This window comes from Corvus moneduloides, chromosome 4, assembly GCF_009650955.1.
Source record: "Corvus moneduloides isolate bCorMon1 chromosome 4, bCorMon1.pri, whole genome shotgun sequence".
In the NCBI taxonomy this organism is placed as follows: Eukaryota; Metazoa; Chordata; class Aves; order Passeriformes; family Corvidae; genus Corvus; species Corvus moneduloides.
In genome coordinates this window covers 28,189,892-28,214,379 of record NC_045479.1, presented here as the reverse complement: position 1 = coordinate 28,214,379, position 24,488 = coordinate 28,189,892, and the positions used below count along the sequence as shown (strand labels likewise).

Genomic DNA, 24,488 nt, shown 5'->3' with positions numbered 1-24,488 from the left:
CCTGCTGGCTGTGGCTCTGGCATTCCCACAAAAGCCCACAGTGACAAATCTTGCTGCAGCATGACATCACTACTGCATCATGGAACAGGTGACACCTGTAGTGTCCCAGTTCCTCACACAGCCACCACTTCCTGCTGCCATGGTGGCATCTGTCCAAGTTAAAACAATCTCTGAGCATATCTGGTTTTCCCTCACCCCTCTCTTTTCCTTCCCACCTAGTTTCCTCCACCTCTTTTAAAATTTTTTTTTTAAATACATGCAACTAAATTGCTTCAGATGCTTTGCCATATCTTTTCTCATTTGCTAAGTGGCAACTTTCCCCTTGCATGTAGGTATCAAGTTATCGAAAAGAGGTATTAACACATCTAATTGAAGAAATCATGACTTAGGAAAAAATCTTAATAAAAAGCACACCAAATTTCAAATTATGGAAAAACCGAGATAAGGAAACTCTTACTGAAGAAAAGAAATAATCCTCTTAAATTGTTGCAACATACTTGATTATTTCTGTTTAATGCATTATTCATAAAAATGACAAAACCAGTACTTGTGTTTCAATATATGCCAATTTATAATGACATGTATAATCTCTGCTCAACAACTGCTTGCTTTTTATGTTACTTGAAGCATTTTATTTCCTTTGTTCTCAAATTGATAACTTTTACCCTCAATAAAGATTTTGATGAGAATTAGAATTATACCAAAACCAGGGATTTAGGTATCCACAGATAGAGCTGTAATACACGGTCGTTGATGTAGTGTTGGCAACAATGTAGTTCAGAAAGCAGAAAGAATTCAAGCTTGGAAGGTATTAAAATCATATGTGAAGTATTTATGCCAAATCATGAGCCACAATGTAATCACCTGAATTTATGCAGCATATGTGAAAAGAGCTCTGCTATGCTGAAGCTTTTTCTAGGTGACCTGGGGTTGACACAGGGATTTGCACTTGAGTCAAAATTCATGGAGATTATTTTAATGTTTTAATTTTAAACCAAGTGAATTTTAGAAACATACACATATCAAGTTTGTTTTGAATAAAATAAAGTATACTTAAACTAAATCTTCTGGACAGAAATTGATAGTGAAATTGAGTTTTTCCCTAGCTGCTCTAGGATATCCTCTGTGTTCTCCTTTCAAAATGAAACATTTTTCAGTGCATGTGTTTACTGTGTCCTACTGTCACATTTCAGTAGACCATGGTCTTATTCTGTAGGAAGTAGAAGGCTATGAACCAGCTTGCTGTTCTGGGTACACTCCTCAGGCACTGACTGACACTCTACAGCTGTTCTAAAAATTGTCTTTCAGTTTGGCAAGAGAAACCTCCAATGCTTCTCAAAAAGTGGGGAAGCTGAAAGTCAGTTCTGGTTCTGCCAAGGAAATACCTTGGAAAGACCAGGTTTTTGCTAAACAGCCTTCCTTTTGCTTGCCTAGCTCATGCCAGCCAATCTCCCTTCTGGCAGAAATCACCCAGAAGTTAGGGTGAGCTGTGAGCCACAAGAAAATTCTGTAATCTACTTTTTCCTAGGCAGCAATTTCTTTCTGGCCTCACTTGCAAAGAAATGGTGTCATGCCAAGCTTCAAGGTGCCACTGAAATAGCTGTCATGGAATAAGGTCAGGGCCCCTTCGTCACCTGAAACTTTGCCTGCTATGACTGGGAATACAAATTCTTAGCTTGGTGGCATAAAGGAAAAGGATGAACAGCCATGAGAGCTGAGTTTTCAAGCACAGAACTGCTAGCTAGTTTTGTCATTAAAAAGTATGTATTTATTGCTAAGTGGTGCCCAGCGCTGTCAACTAGAAGCTCATATGGAAGCAGTACAAGTCTGAATATGCTCTCACCTTAGTGCTAATCTGTTTTGGGTCTTGAAGGAATTGGGAACAGCACACTGTGGACAAGGATGATAACAACGCTTCTGGGAGAGTTGCAGGCTATTACCTGGTTTTTACAGAAGGGAAAGGCAGTGCAGATTTTGAACTGGAGAGAAAGCAATCTACTACTTGAGAAAAAACATTGGACTGTGGCACTATTTACCTCCATCAAATACATCCGTTGCACTACTAGGTTTCAGTGGGACTCATCTAGAGTGATCTAATGCAATTTGCCAAACTTCTTTCAGGTTTCCATCTTACATAAGACTCTATGCACTGTGCAAAGAGACACAAGAAGCTCCTTTTCTTCTGATTTTTTTTGTAAACCGAAGGACATTGCAGTTACATCCTTTACACTACAGAGGAGATTTAAGAGCTGAAAACAGCATTATCCAAGTTAGAGTCAATAACATTACAATGTCCTGATTTATGCCCTGCACATGAGAGAACATAAAGGGAATGAGGGTTGTAGAAGCTCAGTTTTGAATCAATGGAAGGAAAAAGGAGCTGTCAGGAATCCCTGGTCCCTCTGCTATGGCAAATATGCCAGACTTGAAACAACAGTAATTTCACCTCAGTTTTTCTTTTATGCCATCTTCTAACTATAAATATGGCTTCCAAACTTTAGCAGAAGTTCACAAATCTGCTTCCACCCTTCACTTAAAACACAGTTCTAATAAAACTTAAAAACTGATTGATTTGGCAAGTTTGATGGATACTGGGATAGATGTACTGTGTGGTCTGAATGTTCAGCAACACAAAGCTGCTATATACATTATTAACCTGGTCAGGTAGCTGGGTTGTCAGATTACTCTTTATATTGCCTAGTCAGTTTTAGTCACATAACAGAAAAGAGAATTTCTTTTCTGTTCATATAAAATCATCAGTATGGATTGTATTTCCTTGCCATTTTAGACATATAAAGGAGAGAAATTAATGCATTACTTTACTTCTGTTTACAGAGTTTATACATTTTACTTTGGCTAAGCAATAATCCATTGCTCTATCCATCACTGAATTCTCTGATCTCTCAAGTTCTGCTTTTGAGGCTTTGGTTAGTTGGGGTTTTTTAAAGATTTGGATGTATTTCAAAACGTAAGAAACAAAGCACAGGAGCATTGCCACACAGGAAGATGAAAAAAATGTGGAATAACAACTATTAAGAAGCTGCTGCAGTTCAGGTAGTTAAATGGCTAGCATCAAGAAAACAGCTCACAGAGAGGCTGTGGTATTTGAGTGTCTGGATAGGACATTCAAGGCTTGTGTTTCTTATTCTTAAAATAGCTGGCCCTGGATGAAACTGCATCTTTATTCCTTATTGAGACATCTTTTTTTTTTAAATTTCCCACATTATATTAACGAACATATATATATATATATATAAATATATATATATAATGCATACTTAAGGAACTGTATAGAGAAGAATATGGTAAAGGATTCCACAGAGGCTCCCTGCTGAACGTCTGTTGTGATAAGCTTGCATTTAATAGCAGAATGCTGGATGCAATGATCTCCAAATAAGCCATTAAAACTGCTTCACTTGTCCTCCAGACTGAGTTTCTGGAGAATGACAGTAACATTATACCCATTTTGGAGAAAAGAGGAGAAAAAAAGGAGAGGAAAACACGAAGTGCAAATCTGTCCCCTCTCTGGCCTGGCCTTCATAGGTATTACTATTTTTCCTAGTTGTGAGAAAAAAAACCTAATATTGAATAATTGCACATACCTTATTTGTGGCATCAATAAATTTGACTCCCTTGTAAGAGACAGATAGGACAATAGTTGGTACTTTCTTCATCTGTTCCGTAGACTTCTGAAATCAAAATGAAGATATTATTAGAGTTGTGTTGCATTGCAAGAACAGTGCTCTCTTCTTCTAATTAAATACCTAAGTTAAACAAATATTTTACTTTTTCTGCAGCCAGCTCCCAATTTATGCTCTCTTGTAGTTACAAAACTAAAAAAAGCTTTAAGTTTGTTATGAGGATGGTAAAAATTTTCCTTTTTCATAACACAGTGGGAAGATAATAAAGCAACTTTTCCAGGCTTAAAAAGACCAGTCATGCAACCAGTGTTTCCCAAAACATGTGTGTTTAGGACATCTATCTGATATGCCCCATCCACTGCTGCCTCCCTCCCCTTCTCCTGCCCTTCCCAGCTGTAAGAATCAACAGCACAGTACTTCTTGTTGTACTGTTTCTTTGCTGCAATTAGTTGTTATTTAGAAAGATTTCCCTGGTTTTCCCTTCTTCACAGTTGTATTTGTGACACGAGGTATCCTTGCAGCCCGCCAGGCCTGCCAGTCAATCCGTCAGCCCAGCGTTGTATCTTGTCACTCCACACTTCGACTGCAGCTGCTACTGGAAGCTGCTTTACACATGAATTAGCACACAGGCTTATTCTGCATTCTCTCTGTGCCAGGTTCTCCTACCTACAGTTCATGCCCTCCTGTAAGATTGTTTTTCCTTTTATGCTAGTCTGCTTCTGTGTGCCTTCAGTGTGATGCACACAGCAAATATATTTCCCACTGAACAGAATAGGAAAATATTTGGAGCAGATTTAAGTTCTCTGCAGAAAAAAATGTTCATTAGTTTACAGATTAAATTTACTAGAACAACCCCAAAACCAACCAAATAAAACCCCAAAATACAGCATAATAGTTTATAACTGATTTGAGTTCTTTTAAGGTGGAAGACAATGATGGACTAGACTATTCTACATAAAACTACTATAGATAAATAGGTAACACTCAGAAAATGCTTATTTATGGAGCTATCTACAAACAATCACAGAGATCAATCCAATATTTTCTTGAGAGGAAATGAACTTGAACTTTTGACAGTTACAGGCAAACATGAAGAAACATCGGCACACAGAAGGCGAGTGCAAACACACTGAAGTCTAGAATTGGCACATAGGAAGATCATGAAAGCAGCTGAACAAAAGTAGCAGCAGTGGCTTTGTATTATTCAAAAAAACCCAAAGCAGCAGAGATAGAAACTTGAAAACACAAACAGTAACTAAAAAAATATGTTTGAAAAAGTAGGTGATGCTAACACTAGAGAGCAAAACAAACAGAAGCTTAAAACAAAAAAAACCAACCCTGTAATCATGTCTCCTTATTGGCTCTTGATCCTCCCAGAATCAAACAAGACTTCATTTTTGTCAGCGTAAAGTTCTAAGCTACAGATCCAGCTATACTCTGCAATTAGTGTCTGGGCCACGAAGACTATAACCTCGAATTAAACTTCAAGGAGGGCTCCACCCGTCCGTGTAATAGAGAGGACTTGTTGGATCTCTCCATATCAAATGACGAGAGACTTGAGACAGCAATCAAGCGTCAATTTATCCTGGAGAAAACTCCTTTCACCCAGAATACTCGGCACTTTTAAGAAATGAAAGCTTAAATGATAAAACATCCTGAAGAATTTTAACAAAATCTGAAGACACTAATCTGATCTGTGTGCTTCTGAACTGAGTGGAGAAAGAAATGGTATCCCTGCCAAAAGCAGAGCAAACACCTACCTCTGTGTGTGTGTGTCACTGTAACAGTGAACCTTTTCATAAATGAACCTTTTCATAAAATTCAATTTCAATGCACAGAAAGCATGACAGTGACTGTACAGAAGCTGCAGGACATACAGCTATCAGAATAACAAGCAATAAACCCCATACATGCTCATACTAGACAAAATAGTCACAAATATGACAATATCACTTTAATCATCTGGCAAGGCAGCAATCATCCAACTTTTGTCCTTTCATTCTAGTCCAACAGCTACACACAAGAGCGCTTTCTTTTGCATTTTGATTATTGCAATTACCTCCTTAACAGCAAAATTCCTTTTCTCCAATGTGCTATACAAACACAGGTACTCAGCTTTTCGGTATAATTCCCACCATCTGCTATTTGCCATAAAGGTGAAGCATCCTGTTGGCCAGGCCACACTGTACTAATAACCTCCTTCCTCTAGACCTGCAGTTCATAATTTAATCATCTTCATCTGCTCCACATTCACCTGGGTTTGTCTAGACCAGACCTGACCTCTAGTATTTGACTGGGGTTGCAAACTGCCAGAAGACTGTCTCTGAGTGAAATAGCTCACCAAGATGCTATTAAATTACAGCTGGCAAATTAGGAAATGAATCAGAGACTGATGGACGCTTGTAATTTATTAAACCGAACTGTCTCATCTGGTAAGGAGCACAGGATGTTCCTCATCAGCCTGTAAACCATACAAACCCCAGGATTTGTGCAAAGGTGTTCTGAAAGACTGCAATCCAGTGTAGAATTATAATCTGGTGTAACAATTCTGCACTTGTACTCCCATTGAAACAAACAGCTGGGCAGTGGAATAACATTCTTTGTTATTATGACAGTGCCATCAAGAAAAACACGCAGCTCTATTGCCTGGCTCGACTCTTAGTGATACAGTAACTGAAGCCCACCAGATAATTATTATTTCCAAGCAGTTTCCAGGCTTCAACAGTTTTGAGTTGTCATGGTGAGCTCACACTATTCGCTTGTTGTTCCTTTCTTTTTAAAGAAGGAGTTGTCTGCCAGAACGTGTAACGTGAGAATTCAGAGATACAGGATGAATACCTTTTGCTCAGGCACTGTAGGTGCTTTGGCTCTGAATTCTAGGATGCTGAGATGAAGTCCCACAGCTTTCTTGGTCAGACATTTCACACCTCTGTGCAGGCCAAGTGGGCATCTCTGCCCATGTCTGTGCCCAGAATCTGAGAATAAGGTGGAACACAGGAGTCAGTATTCCCTTTCCTCAGGCTTTTAGGTTCTAGCCACTGTATCAACTCCATGAGGACACAATGAGATGACAAAATATTCTTGTCCATCTGGTGTCTCTGTGGGAAGCATATGGACTTGAGCCAAAGTTACAGGAGCCACAGCTGAAGGCTGGCATTGGATGTCATGTGCATGCTGACATATGGTCTAATGCTCCAAGGCATGTTCATACCATAGTAGCAGGATTAGATTTCATCTCACGTAGAAGCAATCATAGTGACAGGACACTGTCTTTGGGCAAGTGCTCACTAGCCTGGAACTGGTCATAGTTCCTATGAACTGCATTGTTTGTGACTGTAACTGCTCTTAATTTCAATGCACTTCTTCAGGAGAATCACCTGGGTGAACAGCAAGCCTCTTCCAGGCTCCCTGCCAGTGCCTGTTGCTGATCAGCTGGTCACCTATGTCAGGACAGATGTGCATGCCCTGTTTCCATGGGTGCACTGTTCCTGCAGCCAGGAGTCTCTGCACTGCTAGAGAGACTGAGCTTTGGTCCCACCTCTGAAATCCTTGCTGCCAGACAGGTAGGTGACTACATGAAAGCAGGCGATGTATAATTCAAGAACCATAAAACAGGTTTGTCTGCATACACAGGAAGACAGAAAAAAGCATCACCATCCTGAATCTAATGTGACATATGTGCAGCTTCCCCAGACTTCTCAAAAGACACAGAGCATCTTTCTCTTCAGAACAAGGAACATCAGGAGTACCAGTCTTGTCTGTATTTTGATGCAGCTGCTGCAGTGAAGCTGCTTCATCCCCTCAGCACCCACAGTGGAGATCAGCCCAGTGGAAGAAGGTAGAAGGTACCTCCTGCATAATTGCCTGGTTACTATAGTGACTGCTTTTACAATAAAGGTCTGAATTTAAGACTCTTCTGAGTTTGCATCTGAACTCACAGCTGCCATTATTTAGGACAGTGCTAAAAACCTGCACACGCTTGGACAGTGCTGCTCCCAATTCCTCCTTTTGAAATGGGTCACAAGGTGACGCAAGACCAGTGGTGCCAGAGAGAGCAAGAGAGGGAGTGCAATCTTGCTTCTCATCTTGTTCATGGATTTTCTTTAGTTTCATGGAAAAAAACATCACTCTCATATCCAGAGTCTAAACTCATTTTCATACTACAGTAGTACTACAAATTATCTTAAGTATGGTAAAGCATTTCCACTTGCATATTGATTTTGAGTTAAAGGCTGGACAGAACTGCTAGACATTTATTTAGAATATAAAAAATCCAACTAATTTGAGATCCACCCTGACAGTGTGCCTAACAAATCAAGGTAATTAACAATGACTTAAGAGGCAGAGGACTGTTTTTTAAATAAAGTAATATAAACTACTGGTTTATTTTTAAAAATCAAATACAGAATCTGCAACCCTGAAGGGCTTTTAACCGTTTCAAGACAGGATTGTACCTAAATACCTTACTCTGTGCAGAACTGAGAGCACTAATTCAAAACCTTTGAATGCTCCTGCAGTGTACAAACCATGCTATCTCAGAGCACACACACACAAAGCAGCCGAATAAGAAATTCAGAAACACACATAGAATGGCGTCCAAGTAAGAAGCTCACACATTCCCTTGATAAACTGTAGCACATGGTGTAACACAGCCCACTCTGAAAATCTTGCATCTCATTTATTTATTTCCTGACAAAAGGAAATGGGACACCCTGGTACTTCTACTTTGTCACGTTGACCACCTCAATGCACTTATACATGTATTTATAATTATAAATATATATATATATATATATGAATATACTATATATAAATATACCTGATTCAGCTTTCACACAGCGGCCAAAATGAAAAGGTTCACTTTTAGGTTTATATGTAATTGTATTTGATATTGCAAATATACAGTAAAGAAACATTATTCAGCTATGACAAGTCACTAGAAATCCCATACCTAAATAAATTCCAAGTAAAAGTTTATGAGCCTGTAAAATCTTAAGTCTTCATCTTGGCTTTCTACTTTGTCAAATGAATCTTCAGTCCTATATTGATTTTTAATATCTATATGAACACTGTAGCTGGCAATTCTATTCAGTTATGTACTGGAATCCACTTCATTATAAGAATCTGAACTTTTTCCCAAACTGGGAGCAACTATTAATTCTAAATGGCATCAGACTGCACATTTCAAAACACGTGAAACATCTGTTGGTATCACCTACTACCATACCTGTAAGCCTGTTATTTATTTAAGGCTTATGAAACTTCACTAAGCAGTTCAAAGAATCATAGAAGTCTTAGCTGGAAGGGAACCAGAAGAATAATTGAATCCAACTCCTGGCCTGCACAGGGCCATCCCCAAGAGCCACACCCTGTGCCTGAGAGCGTTGTCCAAACGCTTCTTGAGCTCTGTCAGGCTGGCGCTGTGACCACTGCCCTGGGGAGCCTGTTCCAGTGCCCAGACACCCTCTGGGTGAAGAATCTTTTTCTGATATCCAGCCTAAACCTCCCCTGACACAACTTCAGGCCATTCCCTCTCACTGGCCAGCACAGAGAAGAGATCAGTGTCTGCCTCTCCTCTTCCCCTCATGAGGAAGCTGCAGACTGCAATGAGGTCTCCCCTCAGTCTCTTCCAGGCTGAACAGAACAAGTGTCCTCAGCTGCTCCTCACACAGCTTCCCCTCAAGGCCCTTCAACATCCTCATGGCCCTAATTTGGACACTCTAACAGCTTTATATCCTTCTTACAGTGCGGTGCCCAAATCTGCACACAGGACTCAAGGTGAGACTGCACCAGCACAGAGTAAAGTGGGATAGTCACCTCCCTCGACCAGCTGGGGAAGAGGAGCTTGAATGAATCACTTTGACAAGATCATGCATGAGATGAAATTGAAATAAAAAGTCTAAGTCCACATTTGACCAGTTAGTTTTGAAGCCAATTTGCCTTTTAACAAATATTTAAATACAATTATACGATCTGCCTTTTAAAAAATATTTACTGACTTCTCTCAGTCCAAGAGGTTTAAAAATGCATTAATGACATAATTTAACACTTCTTGGAATAAAACTACATCTGCAATCCTTGTGATACAAAACTCTTTACTTCTCTACAATTAGTGGATGTCTCCAAGCTACATCATTAATATGAACATTGCACTTGGGGTGCACCTGCAATGCGCCTGGTTGAGAGCGAGATGGTTTTTGTCTTTTGCAACATCTCCAAACATTCCTCTGCATTCCTCCTGCCCCTTAGATTCCTTTCAGCCAGAATTCAAGGATGTACAATCCTCTGAAGAACATGGTACAACACGATGTGGATGTGCATAGAGACTGAATGTGTATAAGATCTTCCACCACTACTTATTTTTAACTTTTGAGTAATATCCCTGTCCCCGTTCCACTGCAGATCCGCTGAAAGCAGTGGCCACACAATAGAGAGGCAGAGCTACAAGTCCCAAGAGAGCAGAGACTGAAGAATCTAAATCCTGAAACAGTGTTTGATCCTGACATGGTATTTGCCTAGGGAGTTTCACCAGGAGGCATATGGAGGCTTCTGCACTTCTACTTTTGGAGGAAAAATGAAATGGAGATTGAAAAGTAAGAAAGGATTTAGTAGAAACAAAGAGAAACTGTCATCTAAATTCAGTTCCTTCTTTATATAAGAAGAAATGAAATGAGGAAGAAAGGCCCCAGATGCTGCCTGTTTTCAGTGAATCAACTCTGCTTCACCTTCCTCTCCAGAGAAGCAGATTTTGCAGCAATTCCAGCTTTGACATTTTGGTCTTAAGTTAGCAAGACATTTAAATACCTGCTTTGTGAGCAGAATTATATTGCTGCTTCCTCAGAACTTTGACCTGAAGTTTAAAAACCTATTTCTAACAAGAAAATATTTAAGAAAGAAATATAGTACTCAGGAAGGTGGCAGGATCCAAGAACAAAATTTAAGTTGGGGGAAAAGGACTACTGCTGCAGTAAATATTTGACTGCTTTAGACTGTTCAGTTGGTGTATGCAACATCAGTGATTTAACACTGCTGCAAAGAAAGAGTCTACCTTGCTGCTGTGCTCGTGCCAGTAAGTACAAAACAATCCCCTTCCCACCTGGTCAAGGAATTCAGCTGTGTAAATGCCACATGAAGTCTTCTTTACAGAACAAGTCTCTTTCTAGCTCAAATTTAACTTTATCCCTTGTCTTTATTTTGATGCAAACACATCTTACTTATCATTCATGTTCCTGTGATAATTTGCAATGAAGGCAGCAATCTGATTGAAAACGCAACTTGCAGTATTTCCTGTTGCACACTGGAAAAGATGAAAGCTCTTAGCTTCTTGAAGGCATCTCTCAAATATAATTAATAAATCTATTCTGGCCAGCACAGCAAGATTTAATCTCCAAGTAGCAAAGGTCAGCTTACAGCAGGTGGGGATGGAGATAAGGACACAGTGCTGTCCACTAGAGAGGGATTTTATGACAGAAAATAGCTGGAAGCAAGTAAGAAACCATAAAATATAAAGGAGTGCAAATATATGAATGGGAAAGTAAAGTTCTTGGCAAATACCCATAATTTTGTGTGGTTGCACGAATCTGCAGTTTGGGTGGGAAAAAACCTTGACCCCAATGTTGAGCTCAAGCTATTGCATCCTCATGATTTTCCCCAAACAAATCTATCATCTGCCCTGCTAGAGCACACTGCTGCACAATGCTGAGTAGCACAGTAGATTGCCAAGAAGAGTTATTAAGGTAAAAATTCCCAGGTTTTTGGTTTTTTTTTAATTACTATTGGAGGTTTTTTTTACATTATAGAAGATTTAGGATCTCCCTTCACTCTTAAGGTACAAGAGAAGGAGGCTGCTGTAAGCCTCTCTGCAGAGAGACACAAGGGATATCCACACGACACTTCCCTTGAGAACCAAAACCATCAATTGCAATAATTGAAAGCCCTGGGAGCATCTACAACTAACAGCGAGGGATCTGCAGTCAGCAAACATGTCATTTTTGTTGTTTCTCTGTATTTATAAATGATTAAGGAAGATCAAGGTATTTTTTTTCACTGATACACTTCTTTCATCCTTGTGTACCTGCTGACTGAAAGACATCCAGTGAATGTCAACACTTTTTTGAGAAGCATTAGGTTAAAGATGGAGAATCAAAAGCCACATAGACAGAAAAATTAGGTACCTAATTTTCACACATTCTCCATAAAACCATTATGTGGCTGAGTCCAGAAAGATTAAAAAAAGTGTGGGGAGTGACTTCAACCTGGTACAAGTTTATATGTGACATACTGCCCCCATACCCACCATGTTTCAGATTGTAGCATGCTATAGTTTCGAAATATGTACATGGAAAAACAAATAAAATACTAGAATAAAAAATTATTGCTCTTATCAAAATAGTACAGCCTTATGCAAAAATCTTACTGACTCTAGAGATGCTGGACAAGTGTAAAGAATTCAGTACCTGAGAGACAAATAAAGTATCTAGCTTTTCACTTATTTTCTTTTTTTCTTTTTTTTTTTTTTTTTTGGTAAGTGAAACATCCCTTTCAATGTAAAATGTAACTAAAACAGAAGCCAGCTTTTCAATGACAACCCAGGGTTACTTAAATACAATAATGAACATCACAGCAAAATTTCAGGATGGCTTTGGACAACCTGGACTCCCAATTCACAAACAACAACTTTCAGGAGACATCCAGAGGGAGAAAGTTTTGGAAAACCACACATTTTTCTCACTGCAAAACAGGCTAAAATAATAATTTGTTCCCATTAAGTCAAAGATTCTTGCTTTTGACTTGAATAGGAACATGATTAAAAGGACTACATAGAAAGAATAGTAGAAATCCTGATTAAAAACTATTTTATTCAAATATCTTTGCAATAAAAATTCTCAAACCAGAAAATAAACACTCTCACAGAACAACGGTTTCAAAAGAGTATAAAAAAAGAAATGTACATAAACTCCACCACTGTATTATATAAGTGTCCTGTATGGGACTATAGAAAACTAGTGTAACTGCACTATTTATATAGGAAATGTGTATTTTAAATTAAATTTTTTTCAAACACTTAGTTTTTTCAGTTTTATAATTTTAATTGGCTAAACTTATTACTTATAGAAATAAATATTAAGGTGCCTATAAATTATTTAGAGTGCCTTTTTTGATGTTAAACCTCCTAGTTCAGTCAGAAAACTTACTGAAGTTGTCATATGCTACTATGGTGTCAACTTCTGCCCTAATTTCTGCACAGGCACATGCCTAAAGAATTGAACTGCTAAGCCTGACAGTTTCAAAACTGGATTGGAAGATGGTATGCTTGTAGCCTCAAGTAATTCCCCAGAACATGTGTATGTGATTGTAGATCCCTCTGTGTCAAATTGTCAGGATTTTTTTTAGAGGACTTTAAGCCAGGTAAGGAATGATTAGCATGTAATTAGCTGAGAAGCCTCAGATCTTCAGGCAATCTAGTAATTGAGAATTACTGCCAGCCCTCAGCTAAAACAGCTTGTACGAAAGTCTGTGTGCTGCACATGTGTAACCAGCAGGAAATGGTTGTCTGATTGCATGATTTTTACACATATTGCAGCTTTCTAGATCCGAATGTCACGTCTTGTGCTCAGAGACATCTTGCATAAGAGACGGATGATACACAGAAGAAAAGATTTTGCTCATTCACCTAGGTAATTGTACATGTTTGGTAGATTAGCAAACAATTATATTCTTCATTAATTAATGATACCAGACCATGATATGTTCACCATGGCTGTGAACAGGTGTGTTCTTATTACAACTACAGTTGGGAATAAATCAGGTGTGGCTTGTTTTGACTTTCCAGCAGCAATGTTTCTTGGAGATAGACTACTGTAATTTTCTACAAACCAGCATCAGGCCAAAGAGACACAGGAAAACATATTCTTAATAGTCTGAAGGAAACCTAGCTGCTTTTCCACCATCAGGTGAAACTGACTTAGATCCCATTTCACCCTTTAATCAAAAAGTATGTAAGTAACTCATAATTAAAGGAAATACTCACGTGAGTAAACGTATCCATAGGATTATGTGACTGTTGGATTAGACCATATGTAAAAACCAGTGTGCCTGGTAACATGTTAATATATTTGCTACTACATATTTAACACTGAAAATTCAATCTAGATTATCATATAAAAGCTATAAATTCTGTTTGTAAAACAATTGGATATGGGCATGCTTAAACTGTGTGGACAGTACTTTGAAATGTACTTGAAGATTCATGAGAAAACTAACATACATTTGGGTTTTTTTGTTAGAGACAACGTGCAAAATAAAAATTTACCTTTAAATTCTGGTATTACTTCAAATTAAGATATAAGGCAGAACAGATTTCCTATTGAATACCAATGTAAAAGCAAGGAAAGGAAATGGGTAACAGTACATTACAAAAGCAAAATGGATACAGTACACGCAATCACAGATTGATGTTATTTAATACTATTACAATAGAGAAAGAAGTAGGTTTACAAACTTACCCTCATCTTTGCACATGCATCCTGTGTTGACTCTGTGCCTCGTAACTCTTTTACCAGCATAGAACCTAAATACTAGAACAAAAATCCATTGAACTTAAATTAACTGAAATTCCAGAACAGACAAACATCTGCAGAAATGCACTAAAAATGCTTTAAAAAACCTAGTGGTATCAGTCAATTTCTTAACATATTGCTTTAGAGTTTTTTTACTCTGGAGTTAATGTATTAATCAACCCATGAGACAAGAATGCACAGCAACAAGTGTATTGAATCAGCTGGAGTCCTTTGAAACAATATCCAAAAGTCCTCGAGCTTATCATTTTAGTTACTGAAACAACAAACATATACTAAAGATTCCATCTTAAAAAGCCATTGGATTAAGAAATGGAGAATCTGCTTTTAGCTGCCATCTGCTCAACTCCTATTGTTATGTGTGCAATAACGTGGATAGGAAGGCCACCAGTGATCTTAACCTCAGTGTACTCAATCTGTAACTAATTTACGTGCAAATAGCAGAGCCCGATGTCAGCAAACAGAGAAAATAAATCTCTACTAAAACTAGTTTAAACCATGATTTCTTCCTAAGGAACGGCTGACCCTGAACTATTATTTTGAAGCCTACAGTGATCTGGAGGAGGGCTGTGTGAGAGGAAGCAGAAGGGTGCTGTGTCCTGGCCCAGCTCTCTGGAAACCACCGTGCCCTCAGAGGAGCCTGCTCATCTCCAAGGGCAACAAGGCAGGCAGAGCCTCAGCGACACAGCCCCTGTCCTATAGGCCTCTCCCTCACTATGTCACTTGTTGGCACACACAGTTTGAGCCCTCCTGCACCCTGACAGCAGGCTCTGCTCCTCTGAGGTCTCAGTACCCCCCTACACCACGTCTGAATGGCGCTGCTCCTCCAGGGATGGAGCTGGCTGCATCATCCCTGCCATTCCCACCTAGCAGGGAGGGGTCTCATTACTGCTAACTGGGCTGTACCAAAGCCACACCATGGTCTGCATTTCTCCTATAGATGCTACAGGCATGCACCTTTGTTGGTGTGCATGTGTTCTTATAGCTCTGTGCAAACGGGACATTTCTGAATTTCTGTATGATGTCACATGCAAGTCTGGCTTAACTGGGCAGAGAGCACAAGGCACCCTTCACCTGCTCTTCCCCAGGCACAGAGAAGTCTCTATCTGTATTCTCACTGCAGCACAAAGCTACTGCTTCTCCTAAGTCTCCAGTCCTAAGTGAGCAATGTGGGAGCTGAAGAGAAGTCATGCCATTGAGAGAATATGGTAAGTAGGCTGCAGGAGGAGAGAAAGCACTGTGGGCAGGAGCCTCTTTCCGGAGGATGCTGCAGCCCACCACTGCTGACCCTTCTCATTCTACCAGACTGACTCCTCTTGGAAACAGCTTAAGCTGACCCAACCAAATGGTGAACCAGCTTCAGCTTAGACAAGAACCTATCAAAAAGAACTTCAATTACAGATGAATGCAAGCTGGAACTGAACAGAGTGTACTGGTTCAGCTCTCTGGTCTCCTGACCGAAACTGAGATATTTTCTTTAAAGCTTTCGGTTTACACTGTGTACTGCAGGAGTCTCTGACCTGCAAGAAAATGCATAAATATTTCAATGTAGACAGTAGCCAATGCAGCAATTAGTGAGAAACACTTTATAGGGCATTATAAATGGGCCAGTGAGCAACACCAACACTACCAGATAAGAACAAGCATAAAGGCATGAATGAAGGGCATTCCTAGAGGACTGCAGATGTGAAAGATTCATAAACCGAGCAGCTGTGAGTCCCGCTGGGGGCTCAATGGTGACGTGGATAGGGGTTTGGGCATTAATTTGATGGGACAGTTTGACATCACCCTTGAAGAAAAACAACAAACTTAAAGCAAGCTCTGAAATTAGAAGAGTAAACAAAAGCATATTGAATTGAACTGTATTTTTGTCTGGATCCTGCTCTCTGACACCTTTGGAATCCTTAGCCTTCTCTGAGCAGGTTGCAATTAATGTCTTCAATTTTTCGCTTGTTTGGTTGGATGGTTGGTTTTTTTTGTTTTGGTTTGCGGGTATTTTGTTTGGTTTTTTGTTTTCTCGTTTTTTATGGACTGCAGTACAATGAATTGGTTTTTCCTTGAAAGCTATTAGTTGGTCAGGCACCAGGGTAACAAAGCAGTGCTTTTTGCTTACGGCAGAACAAGAGGAAGAAAGAGAGGAGAAGGACAGCTTCTGTCCCATCTGCACAGCAGCAAAAAGCCTCAGCTGAAGGCACTCAGAAATGCTTTGCAAGGTGGACTGTGGAATAGACACACAAATCACAGAAGTACCATCCAATTTAGTTGTCAGAAAAATCTGAAACTCTAGGAGGAAATTTTGCTTCCTTTTGACTTGCTGTGCTTTTGGAAATGTTCCTCCTCAAACACCCAGAGCATGTGGGAGTAATACAGAGAACATCCAACTGTTTAACTGAGTGATGCAGCACACAGTGAAAGCTGCCCCAATTATAACTTACAAGCCAGGGTTTTACCCTATAAGGCTGAGGTCAATAGAGCTCAAGGAGCTGAAACAAAGCCATGACACATGGTCCTCTAGGAAAGGAAGGTCCTTCCTTAATCACCACTATCTTGGATATTCCTGGTCATTCCAACTTCATTTCTTTAATGATCCATTTTCCAATCTACTACAAAGGTTACATTCGATTATGAATTTACTGCTGGATCATGCAATAAGAGAAAAGGCACTCTTGAGATAAATATGCTCACTTCACTGAAAACTATGACAAATATTTGAAGAACTAGAAGCTCCTTTTCAATCTGAGGTGAGCAAGGAGGTTTTGAATAGTAGGAGAAGAAGACTGAGAGCAGGTGAGATGGTCCTTGACTGTAACTTCTGTAAGGAAGGCAGAGGTTCTAGTTACTGTCCAGGGATAATCACTGCATGCCTGGCAATTTTTAACCCCATGAAGGTCTGATGGAAGATACAGATGTGCTCCATAAAGACAGGTCTGTAACACCCCTTCTGCCCTTCCTCAGTGGGAGCCAGGCTCTGTCTCACCTGCATTTAGTCTCTAATTCCTATCTTCCCTGATACGCCTTAATCTGGTCCAGCAACCTCCAACTGTTCCCCAAAATGCAGCAGTATTTAGTGAACAGAGCATTATCCTAAAATGCATCGAAGATCCAAGCCCCTTCAAGTGAACAGGATCTCAACCCCACATCCTGGACCAGTAGTTAACCCCCAGCTATTATCCTAAAGACACTGCAACTATTGAGTTTACTACCCTTTCCTTTGTACAATAAGCCAGCCTTCCTTCATAAGGTGGCCACCTCCAGAGAGGACACACAGTGGGCTGGCAAGCACCTTCAGCAACTTCAACAATGCTATCCAGCAAAGTCGGAAGGGGAAATGCAAGCATTTAAAAAGGTGGGCTCAGGTACCTCCTCAGCTCCGCAGAAGCTCCAGTCCCCCCACCCTGTTGACAGGGAACTCAAGATTTCAGAAAACTTTTTCATTTAAAAAGAAAGCGTCCAATGACTTTCTGTATGGTAGGAGACTTCTCTCCTCCACAAGCATTTATAACAGCCAGAGAAGATTAACTGTCTTTAGTTATAGAGGGAAGCTCCATTTCTCCAGGAATGGGAAGTGGTAATCACCTGCAGCCACAGGGAGGTAAAAATAAGTATGCCCTGACCCTGATGGAACTGACTGCTACTGGTACCTGAAGTAGCCATCAGTTTGGGAAAGGTCTGAACGTGCCCTTGTCCCATGGACGGAAAACACTCAGGACCCTCATCTTTATCTTCTCTATTTCCTTTCCCAAAAACATATGTATAAAATTCAGGTGAGGCAACACTTACTTTAGCTGCCATGCACACAGCATTAAGGTATGAAGTATGGGTATGAGGATCCCATATTATGTTTTATTATTCTTCCGTAACTACTAGACAGGGATTTGTAACAGATGAAAAGTGGGGGTGTTTGCTCTCACTGTCACCTCAACAACACTTAGCCACTTACTCACAGTGCCCTTTCTCTAACACTAATGCCACATGGACTGCAATATATCACAAAATTCATAGCAAAAAAGTACTGTGCATCCTTGGTTCTCATTTATTACAATTACAGTATTTCAGAAGAACTGACCTGTCTCTCTAAAAGTGACTGAAAAAATACTATAAATGAAAGTAAAACACAACAGCCTATCAAAATCCAAGTTTAATATATCTATACCCCAAATCAAACCACTACATTTATCCACACTTACAAATGCTTTATAATCGCATGACTGGAAGATGAGTTTCTCTGGATGATGTTGCCAATATTGTACAGGCGTTGATGCTGTGGCTTCATTTGGAGGTCGCAAGGTAATTGAAGGCTCTCCCCAGTCTCCTGTCTGAAAATCACAGTTGTTCAAGATGTAAGAGCATGTGCAGGCAAATTCACTATAAAGTAGCCCTCCACTGTTGTGCTCAATTAGCAAGAATTTATTTTCTACACATAGAGCCATGTTACTAAAACAAGGGAACACAACTCCTACAACATTTTTCATTATTTAATTTATAATCCAAAGTCATCTACTGTAGTGTTTAATGAGGCTTTAATTAAATCTCTTTGCTTTGAGAATAAAATCATTAGGCACCCGAAATGTTCCTTAAAAATAAGTGTTTACAATACATATATGAGGATGAGAGCACTTGAAAAAAAACATGAGATGCACAAAAATGCCTTTCACAAATTCTGCTATGTGTTTCACAAGCTTTTCTGCAGAGTTAATACACCTTCCATTATCCGGCACATATAACCAATAACTGACTTTCCTAAATGGCTAAATAACAGAGACTTTGTTTTGATCTGAAGACTTATTATACATTCTTCAAACACGAGGCATTCTTTAATCTCTTTACGAATATTTACTTTGATCACCTTCTCTTGATGCCTCGTTTTGGAGGTACTAACATTGCCCTTCCACATTCATCATTCTCATTGATATAGGAGATTGCCTTTCTGAGCTGTCATCTCCCCTCTTTCCTCAAAGTCCTCAGAGAACACAGGTAGGAGTACAGTTTGCTGCCAAATCCCTTCGCAGCTCACTCTTCTTCCCTCCAAAAGAGCCAATGTAGGCATCAGTACAGGAATGTCCCCAGCCTGGCAGTGCTGGTCTGGGTCTCACTTGCCATTGTGTATTTTTGATCCTGGCTCCACAGGACCTGCACTGACCTCTCCTTAGGGGCTCCTTCTACCTTGCAGGCCCATGCATCAGCTCACTTTAACTGAAAATGACCCGTGGATAGACTTCTCCTCTTCCCTCTGCCACCACCCTCACGTCTCTCCTATCCTGTCTGGTCTGGACTGCCTCTCAATCCCCCTCTTCTCAAAACTCTGTCTTTTTGCAATTACATTTGTCCTTCCTGATGCTCCTTCTTCCCCTGTCTGTTCTCTCAAACTATTTTACCCTTTCTCATATGATTATTTCACTTTGGGTTATGCTACTTCTTTCTTTACCTGCACTTATCTTTGTGTATTTTCTATGTATGTCATATTGTTAAAATATGTGTTGAAACTGGCAAGGAATTGTCATCAGCATTTCACACAGAATATGGCTACAAGTTTAGACTTCTACAACAAAAAGAAGTTAAGCATCAAAAACACATGAAAAAGTTTTATCAAAGACATTCAAAGTCTGGCAAACTATCACATCTTACTAATTAAGTCGGGACAGAGTAAACAAAACAAGTACATCATTTTCATGTGTCACAAAATAACGACATGACACGCATTTGCACAGCTCTGCAATGAAAAGCAAGAAATAAATCTGGAAACATCAACATTACCCTGCCAATATGGCAACTTTAAGCAAGAGAACATCATAAAACAAGTCGAACCTAGCTACTGTTGGAACCATTAGCAAATGTACCAATTACACAGCAGTGTAATTTCTGTTTTGCCTAGTTAAGTTGCCTATATGCCATGGATATGACTTCAGCATCAGATTTTGAAAGGAAAGCAGCAGGAGCAATTGCTCCAATTTTTGGGAGTTTGCATTCACAAAAATGAGTCCTTCTGGCCACTAATGCATAAAAACTTTCTATCTTATTTAATCTGAAGTGGGAATTTGATTTCTTTATGAGGCAGTTCTTCTTATAAAATAAATTTCCATCATATTACAAGAGGCAAGGACCTGCATTCTTATTAGTGGAGTCTGTCTTTGACAACAAGAGAAGATGGATTGCACCCATCACAAATTCTCACAGTGTGCTCAGCTGTCTCTTATGAACTGTTCAAGCTAACAGACCACTTGATTTAGTTCTTTTTTTCCCCCCTAGTAAAGATACACTCCTGCGTGTTTTGTATAAGGAAGCAGAGCTCAGGAGGTACATCCAGGCAATTTAGTAAAAGGCCACTATGATGGAGAGGGAGTAAATTCAGGACAGAAAAGCTACAAAAGTACATCTTTTGACCACCGGTCTTTCCACCACGCGAGGAAGCACAGGGATGGCCAGGAGGCAGGACCAGAACTTCTACTGAACAAGTCACTAGGGGTAGTGCTCCAAATCCTTGTTGCACTGCTCAGCAGGTGGCTTTCCTCACATGCAGGAAAGGGACAGCACTGGCAAAGTGAGCAGGGTACATAAGGAGTAAAATGAGTACATAGTTTTACAGTTTGTTTCCCTTTTGCACATTAAGCATGAAAAGCACTGAGAACTGCATTGTTTCTGTCTGCAAATAAAGGGCAGAAAAAGGGGAACAGTGATCACCTCCTGTTTTGGCTCAATTTTACAAAGAAATGAGAAATAATCTTCAACCAGGCTAATAAAACTAGTGTATGAGACGCTTAGAGAGGGACTGTGCAGAGGCCATGTTTGTATCCATTTATTGCTCTATAAATACAATCATCCCACTACCTACTCCTTTTAAACTAGACAAAACAGAATTGCCAAGATTGCTATACATATCTCTAGGATGTTGTAAACACGCAATAGAGCTGAGGTTGGGGAATGCAGATACAGGATTTCTAGTGTTCCTGACAGACCACTGCCTCTGGAAGCCTTTACTGTATTTCAGTGTGTCTTGTAGAGGGAGCAGCTACTATGAAAAGACATTATACATAGTCAAATTTTTTTAACAGCTGTATCATAAGTGATTTTTAACACTTCAGCAGAAGTGGCTCCCGGTTTCCTTGCCTTTTGTTTCACACCAAACTCCTTGGACTTTTAAACAGTACTACTGTTAGCACTCAAAACCTATTTAAACGGAGTCATAACAGGGTAGTCTCCAAAGCCCAGATCCATGAAGATGTTTAGAAGTGTAATTCCTGTTACATATTCCCCACCCAATTTCCTTTCCTTTTTTTTTTTTTTTTTTAGGGAAGAAAAGCTTTTAAACAAGATTTAGATGGCTAAATACATTCATAAATCCATATCTAAAAACCTTAACAGGAAGAACGGGAGCTCCTCAGCAGACTGGCTCTAGTCAAATACTGAAATTCTGAGATTTAAGATGTGATGATGACAGTTAATATCAGGCAAAATACAGAATAGGACCATCTTTGACCTAGAGAAGACTTGAAACCATAGGGCTCAAGTCAGGGAAGAAAAATATGAATTACTAGTAGTCCTAAATCCAGGGAGTTGATGTGGAACAATTCATGGGTGATGTATTGAGATTCCGGTCCTTCATAAGCACCTAATACACTTTTCAGGCAGTACAGAAATGTTCATAAATTGCTGTGCAAGACCAACTATAATGTTTGATTTAAGTTTTAAAAATAGATATGATAGGATAACGATTTTCTGGTTTGAATATTTAATTTGCAATTATAAGAAATAATCAAACATTTAAGCTTATGTATTTTTTATGACACAATATACGGATGGAGATATTTATCTCTCTGATGAAGTAGAAAGGCAAGAGATAATTTCTTCTTCATCTAGCTTTACAGCTCATCAGACAGCTGTGCAATTTATCACATGGGTCTTGCTGTAATGCCTGTGTTTTAGTATTCTAACCTCCCTATGACTTTAACCAGCACCCTAACTCTCTTTGGCCTCTACTAACTTGAAAAAGAAGCTTTTTTTGCTCTGCATTTTGCAGATAAAGAATTTATAATCAGAAAATGGTCTCAAGGCAAGTGTCAGAGTGGTAAGGATTCAATACTTTTACAATGACAACTTTTAATAGCCTTAGAGACCAATACCTCTGCTCTTGCTGGGTTTTCTAACCCCAAAGATGGGCAGATAGGCACTTCTCAGTGCTCTAGAAAGAGCTGGATGCTTGATGTCAAAAAAGCAACAGAAGCAGACTACAGCTATTATTTTTCTACAATTTTTTTCTACAATTGCTGCACATTTATCCCATTCCCTGAGAAGTGTATTTGACTTGTATTGAAGGCACCTGGATGCAGAGATAGTTGCAGATAAGAAGTAACCTCAATAAATCTTCTATAAAAATCCAACACCTCCCTCGTCTTTTTATAAAAATGTCAAGTTAAAAAGCCTCCATGCTAAAAGGAAGAAAAAACCAAGAAGGCCTGGTTTTGAGTGGTTTGAATGTAGTTATTTTTAACAAGGACCACATCTTATAACTTTTCACCTGTTAAGCCTCATGCCTGGTTATGGTAATGTGTATTAGTCACCATGACAACAACAAATTGGAGCACACATGGATACAACAGTTCTGGCTGAAAAATTTATAATTTTCTCCCTGTAAAAATTTTAAATGTTCTGCAGATCTGTCAAATCCTTATTATTTGCTTATGTTTAAATTCCTAGAGAAAGACACATTTTTTTAGCTCCTTACATGTTTGGCTTTTGAAAGAATGGAAACACGGTGTACTTAGATTTAAAAAACTTCTAAAGCTCAGTAGCCAAAATGGCCCCTCTCCGGCAGAAATGTTCCCAGGAGTCATGACAGAATTAGGAGAAATCTACAGCTGCTCTCAAATACTCTGCTGAACACCTGGCTGTCATCCTTACCAGTCTGCAGTACGGATCACCAGGTTTGCTCTCACGCGCACAGTGACTGCCACAGAAGTGACAAAAATTCAGGGCACCATCAGCATTACCTCCAACTCCCCCAAAGTGCCTCTGCAAAGGCAGTGTGTAACCACAGCTGGGCAAAGCCTACAGACCAACACAGAGAGGGCAGCACAACACACTGCGGGGGCGAAACTGTGCAAACCGAGCTGTTTACACGGTTTCCCGCTTTGGAAGAGTGAGTGAACAAAAACATCAGGAACAGAATTCAAAGCTCCCCGGGGCGAGACGGCTGCTGGCAGCACGCCCCCGTCCTGTACGTACGCACACCATGGAGCCGACATACGCTAACCACACGGCACGATACACGAATGCGCGCACACACGGTCCCCGCACGGCGGACAAGGTACGGACTGCTTCTGTCATTTCAGCAACATGACACCCGTAGAGAACACCAAGGCAACAGACTGTACATCCATAGAGTGACAACATAGCCATTTATCGCTGTATCTTACATTATGAACCTGATGAATCGATGAGAAAGGATATCCTGCATTCTGGTTGGTCCAGATCTCACAGACCGAAGACTGCTAATATAAACAGAAAACTGTATCTCATCTTGTAAATATTAATGCACTGCAACTGCCAAAAGGCAAGAATAATTAAGAAAAGGCTTGCAATAATACTAAAGAAGAAAGTAAAACAGTTGTTAAAAGTAATTTTTGTATTTATTTGCTGACAAAATATTTTTGGACTGACTGAAAAGAAACATAGCTTATTCAGAGACTTTAGAAGAGGTTTCAGACTGTGAGTACAAGAAAACAATTTAGTCAGAAGTGCTTGTGATGTAAAGAGATAAAGTTATGCAAGCATAAATAGAAACTGCCTAGAGCAGAAGAAATATTGGTTACTCTCAGTTTTTGGCAGGGAAGAAGTTTGAAGTCAACATCCCAAGTAAGTTTTGAGACTTAAATTTCTCTCTGTTGGAGACGTTCACAGGGAGAAAGGAAGGGAAAAATCTGGCAACACAATCAATAGGAAAAATACATTTTCTTTATAACAATTACCAGAAATGAATGCATTGCAATTTAGTGAAGCAGCTGCCCACCATCTCCTTCCAACAACAGTTCCTCTGCATACTATGATACAGATAATATTACCTTTGGCATTGACCATGACCCCAACGTGTAAATGAAAGGTTTCAGTCTACCCTCTACATTACTATACAGAGAACCTGTAGTAGTGAAGCAAAGTAAGCATATTGTAGCATCTCTAGCAAAAGCAGCAGAACTAGGCAAGCACAGCATTCACCAGCATCTTTTATATATTTCCTTGTTTGGACAATCATCAATAAAGCATCTGTGGCACCTCAGCA

General features: G+C 39.6%; 1 protein-coding gene across 8 annotated transcripts in view; it reads right to left on the bottom strand.

The window, feature by feature from the left end:
* Nucleotides 1-24,488, bottom strand: part of ANKS1B (ankyrin repeat and sterile alpha motif domain containing 1B) — a 416,591-nt gene that overhangs the window by 9,604 nt on the left and 382,499 nt on the right. For 3 of the 8 annotated variants that reach the window (XM_032107198.1, XM_032107196.1, XM_032107192.1), the window contains exons 20-23: nucleotides 23,629-23,703; nucleotides 18,406-18,534; nucleotides 14,147-14,218; nucleotides 3,603-3,689 (exon numbers count right to left, since the gene is read on the bottom strand). In XM_032107198.1, the coding sequence (XP_031963089.1) occupies nucleotides 3,603-3,689; nucleotides 14,147-14,218; nucleotides 18,406-18,534; nucleotides 23,629-23,703 (363 nt within the window). The remainder of the gene's footprint in view (nucleotides 1-3,602; nucleotides 3,690-14,146; nucleotides 14,219-18,405; nucleotides 18,535-23,628; nucleotides 23,704-24,488) is intronic. The other 5 variants (XM_032107199.1, XM_032107193.1, XM_032107200.1 and 2 more) reach the window with 3 other exon arrangements.